General features: G+C 42.8%; 2 protein-coding genes across 3 annotated transcripts; one reads left to right on the plus strand and one right to left on the minus strand.

The window, feature by feature from the left end:
* Window positions 1–208: 208 nt before the first annotated feature.
* On the plus strand, window positions 209–8,220 carry LOC122045707 (probable 2-carboxy-D-arabinitol-1-phosphatase). Of its 2 annotated transcripts, XM_042606043.1 has the most exons (7): window positions 209–430; window positions 6,356–6,564; window positions 7,003–7,122; window positions 7,231–7,330; window positions 7,412–7,551; window positions 7,643–7,722; window positions 7,921–8,220. In XM_042606043.1, exons 1-7 carry the CDS (start codon window positions 298–300, stop codon window positions 8,045–8,047), a joined length of 909 nt encoding a protein of 302 aa, XP_042461977.1. In that variant the 5' UTR covers window positions 209–297; the 3' UTR covers window positions 8,048–8,220. The 2 variants fall into 2 exon arrangements, with proteins under 2 accessions (XP_042461977.1, XP_042461978.1); XM_042606044.1 differs by lacking the exon at window positions 7,643–7,722.
* An 816-nt stretch (window positions 8,221–9,036) lies between these two features.
* LOC122045708 (CASP-like protein 1C1) lies at window positions 9,037–9,927 on the minus strand. Its single transcript, XM_042606045.1, has 3 exons — window positions 9,641–9,927; window positions 9,460–9,562; window positions 9,037–9,369 (listed from the first exon to the last, which is right to left on the minus strand). Exons 1-3 carry the CDS (start codon window positions 9,793–9,795, stop codon window positions 9,145–9,147), a joined length of 483 nt encoding a protein of 160 aa, XP_042461979.1. The 5' UTR covers window positions 9,796–9,927; the 3' UTR covers window positions 9,037–9,144.
* Between the last annotated feature and the right edge of the window lie 4,791 nt (window positions 9,928–14,718).

Below are 14,718 nucleotides of genomic sequence, written 5' to 3' on the forward strand. Positions count from 1 at the left end.
ACGAAGATTCGAGAAGCATTCGCCGCGAGAGGCGATACAGGAGTTAATTGGGCTGAAATTATGAGCCCGACAAGTCAATTTTGTCTCGAATTCTCGGCCCATCTTCAACCTCTCTCACAGTAAAAGCGCCACTATCCAATCTCCCTACCGTCTGAGCTGGCAGAAGGCGAGCCAATCAAGTAATCACGCGCATACCCACACCGCACTCTAGATATTTTTATTTGATTCGATTTCCTCGACCGATTAACCGTCGGCACTGTGGTTCCTGGAGCGGCGGAGGACTCCGAGGGGACGGCGATGGTTGTTGCGGTCTGCGCTTCTCTCTCCTCGAGCTCATCGGCGGCATTCCTCCGCTCTTCGAGGCCGAGGCACTCTCCTCTCCCCGCCTTCCTTTACTCCTTTCGCAGCCCCGACTCCACCCACCGCAACGGTAACAGTTTGTTTTAATTCCAGGGCCTTGTGGCGCGTGTTTTTTTTTTTTCTTTTAGTTGAGAATTAGGGCATTATTATAGGAAGATTTGGGTATTAAATCGCCAATCTTTTCTGCGGCTATTGGAAATGACAGCCGAGTTGGATGGATAAGAATCTGATAGGTTGGATAAAAACTATATTGTGTGTTAGATTGAAGTCCATTTAACGTCTACCTTGAGTTGATCAAGCTAGAATTTAATATTGACAATAGAATTCACACATATTATTAATGATATCATATGGTATATATAAATATCATTAAAAGTGAAAATAGGAAAATACATAAATTAGGAAAATAATAAGTATTTCCTAATAATAATTAGAAAACAATAAGTATTTCCTAATAATAATTATTTCCTAATAATTATGAAATAAATAACTATTTACTTATAATAATTATTTCCTAATACGCCCTCTCAAGATGGTATCCCAGAAATGACATCAATCTTGCTGCAAATAGCACCGAGGTCGAGAAAGCGACTTTGTAGGTGCATCAGCCAACTGATCCTCAGTAGGAATATGAGTTACTCGTAGTTTGGAGACCTGCACCAGATCACGAACAAAGTGATAGTCAATAGCTAGATGCTTCATCCAAGAGTGAAAAATAGGATTAGTTGAAAGATACGTGACACCTAAATTATCAGTAAAAAGCACAGCAGGCGTGGTAACCGGAAGAAGCAGATCTGTCAAAAGTGACTTAATCCATTGAATCTCAGTTGCTACAGAGGCAATGACACGATAATCAGCATCAATCGACGAGCGTGCAATCGTGCGCTGTTTGGTAGATTTCCAGAAACCGGATTAGCACCTAGAAAAATAATAAATGCACCCGTAGAATACCGATCATCTAGATCTCCTGCCCAGTGTGCATCGGAGAAATAATGAAGAGTAAAAGGTATATCCGCAAGAAGACGAATGTCAAGATCTCTAATACCATTGAGATACCGAAGTAGACACTTCACAACACCCCAATGCGTCTCTGAAGGAGCATTCATAAACTGTGAAAGCTTGTTGACCGCAAAGGAAATATAAGGACGAGTCATACGGAGATGTTGTAAGCCTCCAACCACTTGTCGGAACTTAGTTGTATCAAAAGATGAAGACCCATCATGCAAAGTAAGACGAAAGCCAGCAGCAATAGGAGTGGAGACCGGCTTGGAATCAAGTACGTTGTGTTTGGAGAGAAGATCAGTGACATACTTTTGCTGAGACAAGAGAAGACCATTTGAGGTTGGGTGAACTTCAATACCGTAGAAGAGGGAAAGAGACCCAAGATCCTTAATCGCAAATTTTGCATGAAGTTTACATACTAAGACGTCAACAGAAGAAGCATCACTCCTTGTAATGATTAGATCATCAACATATACAGGGAAATAGATAACAGTATCATCCCGAGAATAAACAAATAAGGAGGTGTCAGCTTGGGATGTGATAAAGCCAAGAGAGACCAAGAAAGCACGAAGCTCCAAATACCAGGCGTGTGGAGCCTGCTTCAGGCCATAAAGCGTCTTATGCAAACGACACACATGATCCGGAAACTCAGCACTGCGCATACTCGAAGGTTGCGCCATATAAACCTCCTCTGCAAGATGACCATTAAGAAACACATTGTTGACATCAAGTTGGCGAAGACACCACCTCTGATTCACAGTCAAACTAAGAACAATGCGCATTGTTACTGGATTAATAACAGGGTTGAATGTATCATGAAAGTCAACACCAGGGTGCTGATGAAAACCCTTGACAACAAGGCGAGCTTTATACCGATCAATTGAGCCATCAGAATTACGCTTAATGCGAAACACCCACTTATTACCCACAAGATTTTGGTCTGGCGAAGGTGGGACAAGAGTCCAAGTCTGATTACGGAGAGGAGCATCATACTCTTCATGCATGTCCTGTACCCAATTCGAATCTTTGAGCGCCTGCATGACAGAGGAGGGTTCACAAGGTTGTGGAAGACTAGTATGAAAAAGATACTTTGGATTGGGTTTGTAGATGACATTTTTGGAGCGAGTTTGCATTGGATGTTGGTTTAGAGAAGTGAGAGAGGGAGAAAGAGTCGGTGGGCTAGAGGGTCGGTTGCCACCAAGCAGCGTGGACGACCCAACAACAAGAGGTGATGATGGCGGCGATGATGACAGCGGTGAAAAAGTCACTTACGGACGACTACAGTTAGTGGCAGGTTGCGGCATCGGTGTTGAAAGGTCCCACGAGAGAATTGGTGCAGTAGAGAGCTCAGAGTCAGTGTCTATTACTGTGGAATCCAAGGAAGAGGTGATGACAAATGGAAAAACACGCTCCATAAACTTAGCATGACGAGATATAAAGACTCTTTTGAGAGCTACATCATAGCACAGGAAGACACTCTGACTGAGAGAATAGCCAAGGAAGACACAAGAGGTTGACTTGGGATCAAGCTTGTGGTGAGAGTAGGGGCACAACCACGAAAAGCATAGACACCCGAAAACTCGAAGCTTAGAAAGATCAGGAACGGTGGTGAACAATTTTTCAAAAGAGGACATATGGGAGAAACCGACCTTAGGCATGTGGTTAATCAAGTAGACTGCCACAGTAAAGGCATAAGGCCAGAAAGTGAGTGGAATAGATGCTTTGTGCAACAAAGTGACACCAGTTTCGACTATATGACGATGACGACGTTCAGAGTATCCATTGTGTTCAGGAGTGTGTGGAGGAGTGGTAAGATGACTAATACCATGAGTAGTAAGAAAGGAGTAAAGGGCTAAGAATTCACCTCCATTTTCAGTGAATAGTATTTTGATAGTCATTGAGAACCGATTGTCAACAAGACTTTTGAATGCAATAAAGGTAGAGTATACATCCGATTTATTGCGTAAAGGATAAAGTCATATATACTTTGTAAAATGATCAACAAAGATAATATAATATTTTAGTCCATCAAATGATGATATAGGAGATGTCCAAACATCAGAAAAAATAATATCCAAAGGAGCATGAGACGAAATACTAGATTTATGGAAGGACAATTTATGACTCTTATTAATATTGCATGAAGTACATGAAAAATTAGACAAAGTATTCGCAGGAAACGAAAGATCCAAGGATAAAAAAAACGTTGCAAAACATCTAATGACGGATGATCTAAACGATTATGCCATAAGGAAATAAATGACAAGATAGACATAGAAAAGGCGGAAGGCGATGATAGCGTAGACATAAATTTTGCCCAGTAATAGACACCATCTCTATAGACCCCGCTGACCAGTGTCGCCCCCGTACGATAATCCAACACCTAAAAATAGAAATAGAAGAAAAGAAATGTAACAGGATTAGTAGCACAAAGTGTTGCGACAGAAATCAAATTTTTTGACATAGATGGCACAAATAAAACATTGGAGAAAACTAAAGGGAAGGATGGAGTAGAGAAAGAGAAAGAACCAGTGTGTGTAATAGGTAGTCTAGAACCATCACCAATGACGGCGCTATTATTCCCAGAGTAAGGTTCATGCAACGAGAGAGTAGCGAGATCAGTGGTGACATGATGAGAGGCGCCAGAGTCAACAACCCATTCCCGAGAATCAAACGAAGGCGTATAATGAACGGCAGTGTGCGCAAACGACGCACTATACGTGGGACGCGGAGCACGTGGAGGAGCCGGCGGAAGCAGAGCAAGTATCGAGACAGTCATATGACCGTACTGGCGAGCAGAGTGACCTTGGACATCACAAATCTGACAGTGCCCAAGATAACGATTGGGATTGGACATAGCTGGATGTGCAGGAGGACACGCAGATAGCCTAAGAGTAGACATGCATGGCTGATGGGATATAGGCGGAATCTGCTGGCGACCACCACGATAGTTTGAATACCGATTATGAGAATTCCCTGTTGGAGCCACAAGAGCAGTCATTGACATCGAAGATGGAGATGATGTTGAGACTTTTAACTGGGCTTCATAGCTGAGGAGCTGCTTAAATAGCTCATCAAAGATAATAGGGACGTCACGAACTTACAGAGCATGTGAGATATTGCAGTAATCTTGGCTAAGACCATTTAGGACACGAATAGAGAGCTCATCAAAGTCAACTTTGACATTCATAAGCGCAAGAGCATCAATATTTCTTTTGATGTCCTGCATATAATCAGTGATAGACCTGTTACCCTGTTGAGGGCTGGCAAGATTTTGACGATGAGTCATAATCCTACCACGTGAGGGAGCGGCGTAAGTTCTCTCCAACGCCTGTCATGCGTCTCTAGATGAAGTTGATGAAGAAATAAATTGTACAAGAGTAGGAGACATCGAACCTATAATAGCGTTGAGGAGAAGTTGATTCTGGCAGAGCCAGAGAATATGATCAGGATTCGCTTGAGGGAGCGTGGCATCTGTAGGCGTTATCTGTGCAGGGGGGCAGGGACGTGAGCCATCAACAAAACCAAGTAAGCCATATCCAAATAGAAGAGACATGAATTGCAAGCGCCATGCAGAATAATTTGAGGTGGTGAGTTTCAACAGTGCCTGAGCATTGACGTTGAGAACTACAAGAGAGGCAAGAGAATCAGGAGTATTTGTGAGAGATAGCCAGCGGGTGATGTCTTCGACGGCAGCCATTGTGGAAGGCGGCTGGAGCCGGCGGTTGATGTCATCGGCGGCAGTCATTGTGGAGAAAAGAAAGAAAGAAAGAGAAGAAAAAAAGGGTTGTTGTTAAGGTTAGAGCTCTGATACCATATTGACGATAGAATTTACACATATTATTAATGATAGCATATGATATATATAAATACCATTACAAGTGAAAATAGGAAAATACATAAATTAAGAAAACAATAAATATTTCCTAATAATAATTATTCTCTAATAATTAGGAAACAAATAACTATTTTCTAATAATAATAATACAAGCCGGGAAGGCCGGGCTCGACACATTAATACATCTGTTACATAATTGACCCTGCAGTAAAGTGGATTTGGATGGCAAAATGTAGGTTGGACCAGTTCCACATTCAATGAGGACAGGTCATGCTCACTCACAAGTCACTTGAGTTCAATGCAATCCAAGCATTGGATTTGCACAACCCCTACGACCCCACTCCCATACATGTTCACAACTTTAAGTATTGTGATTCAATATAAACCAACCTCATAGCAACAAAATTCCTAATGTGGGACTAAAAATGGATTCACAATGGAGTTTCTACCATCCTCCACTTTTTCATTCACATTTTTCCAATAAAACCTGCTTGAACAATAACTCTGTTGCCTAACAGGAGAGGATGGCACATAATTTCACAAGGAAGAAAGGAACATTGTTTTTCTTATCATGTAAAATTTAATTATAATTTTAAATATTTTGAGTGTTCATTTGTGTTTTTTATTAGTTGACCCCACTTAGTGGGATAATACTTGGTTGTTGTTAGTTGTATTTGTGTTTTTATTGAAAATAACATGAACATATAATTGGAAATTTAATGTCTTTTTGTTTTGTTTTTTTCTTGAAAGAGTTATTTCTACTAAGACGCCTGTGAAGGCACCTTTATTACTTTGAATACACAATTTGATTTTTTTACTTTTTCTTCGGCACACTATTTCTGTTGCAACCTTTAGCCCTTCATGTGTTGGTTCTAAATGACTTCCGTGTTAAAAGCAAGCTGTTTTAGTTATTCCCTTCCATGTTGTAGTGGCATAAGATTGCTATTCTTCATCTACACTATTATCAAATCTTGTGAGCTCATTGGGATAAGTTTAGCTACCTTGCTAGAACTAATGCAATTTATATTTTGTGTGTGTTTTTTTAAAAAAATGTTGCCACGGAATCTGTACTGAATCCATCTTATGTTTCTAATTAATTTTTATTCATGTATTCTAGGAATCTTTGCAATTTACTTCTCTAGGACAATGTCACAGGTGAACTTAGAAGTTTGGAAACTTATGTCCAAAATCCAACTAGTAGTGTATCCATAAACCAACTTGAAAGTCAATTTCCAACAACTGGAGGCGCATATGATTTTAAGGGAGCTACAATATCAATATCTGATGAGATCTTGTCTTCTCCAAAAATGGTGACTCTAGTAAGACATGGTTTGAGCTCTTGGAATGAAGAAAATCGAGTTCAGGTGTGTATGCTTGATTCACCACTTTAAGAAAAGCTTTTAGTAGTTATTTTGACTTTATTGAATAGTTATACTTTGAATTGGATACTACTTTCCACCCGATCATGCATCTGAATTATCCAAGTTCTTCCCACCATTTTAATCTGACTAGTTATTAGCTCATCAGTACCTACATCTACTATTATCATTTCTAAATTTCATACAATTTCATTTTGATTGACACTTTCAAATAGGATTTTTCTCTCATAATTGGTTTTTCTCTTATGTTTTCACTAAAACTATGAAATTTCAATTCGAGTCATTCCAGCTATAATCTTTTTTATGTTTCCAGGGCTTCTTTTAGTTATCTATCCTGTTTGCTTTGAAAAAATGGTCTATAAAAGTATGTTGCATCCTATGCTGTTTTAACAATAATTTTTGTTCTCTTTAACTTTTCTACAGGGTAGCTCAAACTTGTCCATACTGACAGAGGTTGGAGCCAGGCAAGCAGAGAAATGCCGTAGTGCTTTAACCAACATAAGCTTTGACATTTGTTTTTCTAGTCCTATATCACGTGCAAAGGTTCGAACTGTTTTTCAGAATTCTACCATTTCCATTCGTTATCTTATCTTCCAAAGACAATTTGGTTTATAACAATCTTGTTCATGATTTATTCCTTACCTTGTATAGTCTACTGCTGAACTTATCTGGCATGGAAGGGAGAAACCATTGATTTTCCTTGATTCATTAAAAGAAGCACATCTATTTTTTCTTGAGGGAATGACAAATGGTAAGCCAGCTAGAAATCATCCTTTTCTTACTGGCCTCTTATGAATTGTGTGTGTAATAATGTTTGAACTTTTTGAGGCAGCGGATGCTAAAAAGAAGTACCCAGAATTATATACTGCTTGGAGAGAAGATCCTTTCAATTTTAATGTTGATGGAATTTATCCTGTTCGAAAATTGTGGGGCACGGCCAAACAGGCCTGGAAGGATATTTTGTCCACACCAGTAAGTAGCTAATGTGTATGTCCTCGGTTGATTTTTTTTTTTAAAAAAAAAAAAAAGAAAACATGCATAATGACTATTTTATTTGCATCAGGGAGAGAGCATTCTTGTTATCACCCATAAATCAATTTTGCGAGCCCTAATTTGCACAGCTCTTGGACTTGGTCCAGAGAGGCAAGTGGCCACTACTGTGTATATGAGCATGATATCTTAGTTTTACTGATTTTTTTTTTGTTCTGTCCAAGTATATTATATTTCCTATATACCCCTTAGATGAACTACTGAGAACTTGTCCAAGTTTATTATGTTTATTTGAGTTTTTTTCCTCGTTGATGGAAAATAACTTCCCAAGTGACTTCTTTGGTGTTGTAGGTTTCGTGCCATTGATGTGAATAATGGTGGGATTTCGGTCTTCACTTTCAATAGACGAGGAGAAGCTATGCTTCAAAGTTTGAATATGACAGCCCATATGTATAGCAGTCACATCTATCAGTATTAGAAAGGTTTATAGCATTGTCCCACGAATCTGACTTTCTATTTTAGACTAACTATAGGGGGAAAATCTCTAAATTTTTCACCGGGTTAGAAAATGAGAACTTGGTAAATGACTAGGATGCATGAATCATCCTGTATAGAAATATCAATCGATAAAATTCTTGTTCTGCGATTTCATTATTGTTTGTACATTATGATTTTTTTCCACTTTCACGCAATTAGTACTTGTCCTTTCCTCTATATCACTAGCTTTGTGACAAATAGCTTAGTGTGGATTTTACTTTTCACTGTAATAAAGCATTTTACTCCACAAGAATTGGATGAGCGGTTGGAATGACTTTAATATTTCCTTGTCATTGCCTGAATAAAAGGAATTACAAAGGTGACTTCATACTCCACAAACAAGGTATGATATATCTGCCAACAATAGCTCTTATTTTATCACATCACTGCCTCGTGTTGAAATTGCTTTATAATTTGAGAAAAACAATCGTCACAAAATCATTCCAACCATACAGAGAACGCACTTGGAATTTGAGAAGTGAAGTATTTGGTTGTCTTAAAGGATCATTTATAACATGGAAGCAAAATAATAAAGAGCTTTGATTTCATATGATTAGATTTTACAATTTAAAGTTGGAAACAATTTATTACTCATCCTATTTGGAAGAGTTTAATTGCATTTAGAAGAGATTAAGCTAGTTTAGCTTTCAAAATTGTCGGTGCAAGTTTAGCTGCAAAGTTCATCTCAAAATTATATCTATTATTGTATCAGTGTTTTCATACATAATGATAGTACTTTCAGGATCATGTTAGTTTTGGTGAAGAATGACCTAAACTCTGATAAAGATAGTTCATTAAAGTTGTATAGTTATCGATTATTTGAGCTAGCAATATCTTATATGAGAAGCTCAAACACATGACTGATTACTTCGGTCCACTAGAATGTGTAGTCACGCTATTCAGTGATAGGATGGAAGATGAATACCAATATAGTGATTGATTCTCTAGAAATTTTTTTTAGCAGATCAATACATGAATATCTGCAGTGAATTTAAATGTAATATGTATGGTTGCATCATTTCCCAATAGATATTAGGATCATGGAAACTTAGGACTCAATACTTGGTGAATGTCATAGAGCACAATCAGAAGGAAGGTAATAACAGCAACACAGCCGCATATCATTGCTCCCATGACATGATCACAAAAGTTTGGAACTCTGTCACAGATAGGGAACCATCCTGCATGAGAGTTGCCCTTCTTCCCTAGTTGTGCCATGGCTCCTGCTGCTGCAATGGCAGCCGTTAGCAGCATCGCCAAAATCTACAGTAAAGGTAATCAGAGGAGAAGAGTTTAAGAAAGTCAGTAGGTCAATGGCAAATAGTTAGGCCAGGATGAAATTCATGGACTTACCACATCAAACACGATGATTGACCTCGATAGTAAGCTTGTTGAAGGTATAAAAAGCACAATCAAGCTGTAGATAAAAGCTATACCATTTGCTACGACAAAGAACCTACAAAAAAAAAAAAGTTTGTAGAGAGATTTGCATCAAAGAGAAATGGAGATGGTTCCCGCTATGATAGTTGCTTACACGAGGGCAGGAGTGTGCTGGAACTTGGCTTCCAAGGTAATGCCAAACACGGTGGTGGAATCATGGCTCGTTGCCATGATGACCACCGCACAAAGAGTGGCTGCCACAGCCAGCAGCCTGAGAAGAAGAAAGAAAACTCTCCAAACCTTGGCCATTCCGGTGAGGTTGTAAGTTGCAGTGCTCACCTGCTGCTATAGAAACATAGGAAGTCCAGAGTCGATACTGAACTTATCATTTAAATAAAGCAGAGCAGGTGGTGGTAGCTTTGGGGGTTAAACAAGAGTGGGGAGGGGTAGGACTTCCAGTATGTGAAAGATGAATATATTTGTGTTGGTAATCTGTTTCTATACTCTGTTGAAAAATCTCACCTGTCTCCATCTCCTGTGCTACCTTCTAGGAAGCCAGTTTACATGTCCAGATGGCTGTGGTTAGTTGTCTTTGTCCCTATGAAGTTATGCTGTGGTTGCAATGATACTTGTCATGTTGTTAGGATATGTGTAAGAGGGAGGGGCAGATGGCCAACCTTGAGAAGTTGCATGTGTTTGAGGGATTTCTGGAGTGCTTCTCAAGAAAGAAAAGGACATATTGACATAAGCAATCAGTGAGAATTTGTTACTGCTATTAAAAACTTCATTGATTTTTTTTTTTCTCATTTTCACTCAATTGTCGTATGTTTTTTCAAAGAAGTTGTGCCTTAAACAGTGTTTGCTTGATTAAGATGATTATTATTATTATTATTATCAATGTGTAGGAGTTTAAATTTATATAATGAATTTAATTTTGTTGTTATGTTCTGAACCGAAAATGTTCTCAGTCAATATGATATTGAGATAGTAAATGTGTAAACAGGTGAAGATCTTAATTGTGGTGCACAATGGTAAAGTAGGAGCAATAAGAGGATGAGAATTTGAATCTCAAATGAGATGAATGTTTAAGGTCGGTGTGCCTAAGTTGCTCTTTGATTTTTTCTGGTAGGTGAATACAATAGTGGGTCTTCAAAATACACAATTATTATGGGGCAAAAGTCAAAAGAGCCCCCTTTAGTTTTTAGAATAATCGAAAGTGGCATCTCTTTTTATTTTTTATCAAAAGAATATCTCATCTCACTAACAATCCATATATAATTATCTAACTATCCTCTTGTACACTATTCTTATTACTATCTTCTGCATAAATCCTAAAATCAATCGGGTACATTATAACAACTACGAAATCAGAACTACTACAACATGAATATTAGATGAGCAAGTTAAATTTGTATTGTAGCAGTTATGATTTTATAACGGAACAGGTTAAACAGTTATAATGTAGCTGCTATAATAGTTATAGTCAATACAGTTTCATAACTGGTACAAAGTGAATAGTAGGTGATCCGATGATAAGGACGGGGGATCCTCGTTGGCGGGAGGTCAACGACGCGTGGAGGTCAATGGTTAAGAGGGTCAACACCAAGGTCGTGCCGAGCGGAAGGCGGGCCATCCCCGGACATTCAGCTGACCGGGCACCCGACCCGGGTCTCCCAGGCGGGCTGGACGAAAGACAACCCAACCATGGGGCGGGTTTCCGATGCTGAAGGTAAAAGAGTCTCTAGGCCGAGCGGACAGGCCGCTCGGCCGAGCCACAGAGCAAGAAGCCGCAATCCCATCCGAGCACACGAGCAGGGCTTCCCCGCCCGGTCTGAGGTACCGGAGCACTCCCGAAGGCCGGAGCGCCGAGCGACTGGCCCGCTCGGCCCGGAGATAAGTAAGGGCGCAAAGAGACAAAAAGGACAGCTGGTAACTTCATCCAGACAGAGAATCGTACGGTGGAAGTTTCCACTGTCATGTCAGAGATATGCTCAGACGGTTGCGGTATGGCGTCAGGCGTGCGTTTCTGACACATCCATTTTGAGATATGTTTGGGGAAGCGCGTACGCATCGATGAGCGTACACGCGCCTCCCCGAGGGCCTATATAAGGACCCCCAGACTTCGACGGAGGTATGCAATCAATCATACTATAGCTACAGTTCTCCTTATTTTACTTCAGCTTTCTTCTCGCCTGACTTGAGCATCGGAGGGTCGTCGCCGGGAACCCTTTCCTGGCCCGGCTTTGTTGCAGGTTCGCCGAAGGTCCACCTCACCCGATCGAAGGCAGTGAGAGTGCCACGTCCCCAGCTGTCATCGACTCGGCGCACGGAAAATTTCGAAGTCCATTGTGCAAAACTCCGCAATAAAACGCGCGCCTCCTCTGACTCCAACTAACGGACTCTCCATCTTCCCCGCGCGCCCAAGCTAGTCCAGTGGTAGGCTGAAGCTCCGGCGAGCGGCGAGCAGCGTCGGCATCGTTCCGGACTACCGACCGGAGCAGCTCTCAATATGGGGTCAGAACAAAGGTCCGACCGGCACTCAGGTGGAAGCTCCGCCCGCCCCGATACCGTTCCATCGGGCTTTATTTCAAACGCCGTCAAAAGTCGCGCAAGCCAACCTCGATCGAGACTCTTCGTCTGACGAGGCGCCCATTCGTGACGCAAGGAAGGGTAAGGCGCCTCGGACGGATTCGTCTCCCGAGCGGATCAATCGACAATTCTCCGAGGCCATCCTACGCGACCCACTACCAAGGCATTACGCACCCCCGACGATCGGGGAATACAATGGGACCACTGACCCGAACGACCATCTGGGTAAGTTCGACAACACCGCCACTTTACATCAATATACAGATGGGGTGAAGTGCCGAGTGTTCCTCACCACCCTCTCGGGATCGGCGCAACGATGGTTCCGGAGGTTGCCGGACGGATCGATCACAAGCTTCAAAGAATTCCGCACGGCATTCCTCCATCACTTCGCGAGCAGCAGACGCTACCAGAAGACCAGCGTCAGCCTATTCGCCATCAAGCAAGACGCGAAGGAGTCACTCCGACCTTACATCCAACGCTTCAACCAGGTGGCCATGGATATCCCGACGGTCACCTCGGAAACTATGATGAACGCGTTCACATAGGGGCTTGTGGACGGTGAGTTCTTCCGTTCGCTCATCAGAAAGCCACCTCGCAGCTATGACCACATGTTGAACAAGGCCAACGAGTACATCAATTTGGAAGAAGCGCAAATGGTGAGGAAAAATGAAGCACCAGTCGAGCCACCAGCTCAAGCCGAACGGAAGCCGCCTTCCAACTATCAACCACCGAGAGGACCCCGCGCAGAAGTTGTCCGACCTCATCAGCCAGCAAGGCCGCATGCAGTCCAACAAGTAGCGGCCGATCGGCCTAAGTCCAGGGGGAAGGTATGGACTCCCATGTTTTGTTCGCTCCATCAGTCAGCAACTCACAACACCTGCGACTGTCAGAGCCTCCCCCTAATCGCTCATCCTACGCCAAGGAGCTATCGCCGTCGATCACCTTCGCCGAATCGACGACGTCAACACCAAAGTCCTGGCCGGCGTGCAGAAAGGAGATCTCCCGAGCGACAACATAACCAGCAGCACAGGGCCACTCCTCGGGCATCGCATGAACGACCCCGACCATCCGCTCGGGAGGAGGAGAATAGAGGCAATGCGTCGAGGGGTGAAATCAACATCATCGTTGGAGGACTGACAGGAGGCGACTCCAACAGGGCAAGGAAGGTGCACGCCAGGCAGCTGACGATCCATGCGGTTGGCTGCAGCCAGGAACAAGCGAACGGGCCCGAGATCAGCTTTGGGCCAAGGGACCTCGATGGAGTTGAAGTCCCGCATGATGACACCCTCATCATCCGAGCGGTAATAGCTAACTATACTATTCACCGCATCTTTATTGATACAGGCAGCTCGGTCAACATAATCTTCCGGAAGGCCTTCGACCAATTACAAATCGACCGAGCCAAGTTGTTGCCGATGACAACCCCCCTCTACAGGTTCACCGGTAACGAAGTTTTGCCAATCGGACAGGTCCGGCTAGCTATCTCGCTGGAGGAGGAGCTACTCAGAAGAACGCAGACCGCCAACTTCATCGTGGTCGACGCTCCCTCCGCGTACAATGTCCACCTTCTGCCAGAAGATCAAATTTCCGGTAGAAGACCAAGTTGGGGAGGTCCGAGGAGATCAGCTTGCCGCACGGCGATGCTATGTAGAGACGGTTCGAGCCGAGGCTAAATCTGCACGGAAAGTGCCACGAGTCGAGGTAAACGCTATAACCGAAAAGCCACCTTCTCTAGTTTATGAAGAAAAGGAGGAGGTACAGGTCCACCCTGCCCGACCGAAGGCCACGACTTTCATAGCATCCAACCTGGAAGCAAGCCAGAAAGAGAAGCTGATCAGATGCCTTCAGAAAAATTACGACGTTTTCGCTTGGTCAACCCACGAGTTGCCAGGAGTTTCGCCGAGCATAGTGCAGCACGAGCTTCACGTCCGACCGGATGCTTGGCCGGTAAAGCAAAGGAAAAGGGACTTCAGTGCTGAACAGAACATCATCATCCGAGCGGAGGTAGAGAAGCTCTTGGAGGCCGACCACATAAGGGAGGTGCAGTTCCCGAGCTGGCTCGCAAACGTGGTGCTGGTCTCCAAACCAGGCAACAAATGGAGAGTTTGCATTGACTTCCGGGATCTGAACAAGGCCTGCCCAAAGGATTTCTACCCTCTGCCCCGGATCGATCAACTAGTAGACTCCACAACCGGGTGCGAGCTGATATGCATGTTGGATGCTTATCAGTGCTACCATCAAGTGCCGCTCGCTCGAGAAGACCAAGAGAAGGTCAGTTTCGTTATTGCAAACGACACCTATTGCTATAACGTGATACCGTTCGGACTCAAGAACGCGGGGGCTACCTATCAACGACTGATGAACAAAGTATTCCGGGAGCAGATCGGGCGCAACCTGGAAGTATACGTAGATGATATACTAATCAAGTCACTCCGAGCGGCTGATCTTTGTACCGACATAGATGAAACCTTCCGAACACTTAGAAGGTATGGAGTCAAGCTGAACCCCCAAAAATGCCTGTTCGGAGCTAAAGGCGGGCGTTTCTTGGGCTATATTGTGACCGAGCGGGGCATAGAGGCGAATTCCAGCAAGGTGAAAGCATTGCAAGATATGCCTCCTCCCAGAAACCTTCGAGAAGTACAG

This window comes from Zingiber officinale, chromosome 2B (genome assembly GCF_018446385.1).
Source record: "Zingiber officinale cultivar Zhangliang chromosome 2B, Zo_v1.1, whole genome shotgun sequence".
In the NCBI taxonomy this organism is placed as follows: domain Eukaryota; kingdom Viridiplantae; phylum Streptophyta; class Magnoliopsida; order Zingiberales; family Zingiberaceae; genus Zingiber; species Zingiber officinale.

Bases quoted from the DNA above. Each gene is read 5' to 3' on its own strand.
- LOC122045707 (XM_042606043.1), top strand. From the start codon at position 298: ATGGTTGTTGCGGTCTGCGCTTCTCTCTCCTCGAGCTCATCGGCGGCA. The intron at 7,123-7,230 runs GTTCGAACTGTT...TACCTTGTATAG, and splicing joins GTCCTATATCACGTGCAAAG to TCTACTGCTGAACTTATCTG. The intron at 7,552-7,642 runs GTAAGTAGCTAA...TATTTGCATCAG, and splicing joins AGGATATTTTGTCCACACCA to GGAGAGAGCATTCTTGTTAT.
- LOC122045708 (XM_042606045.1), bottom strand. From the start codon at position 9,795: ATGGCCAAGGTTTGGAGAGTTTTCTTTCTTCTTCTCAGGCTGCTGGCT. The intron at 9,563-9,640 runs GTAAGCAACTAT...TTTTTTTTGTAG, and splicing joins CAGCACACTCCTGCCCTCGT to GTTCTTTGTCGTAGCAAATG. The intron at 9,370-9,459 runs GTAAGTCCATGA...CCTTTACTGTAG, and splicing joins CAATCATCGTGTTTGATGTG to ATTTTGGCGATGCTGCTAAC.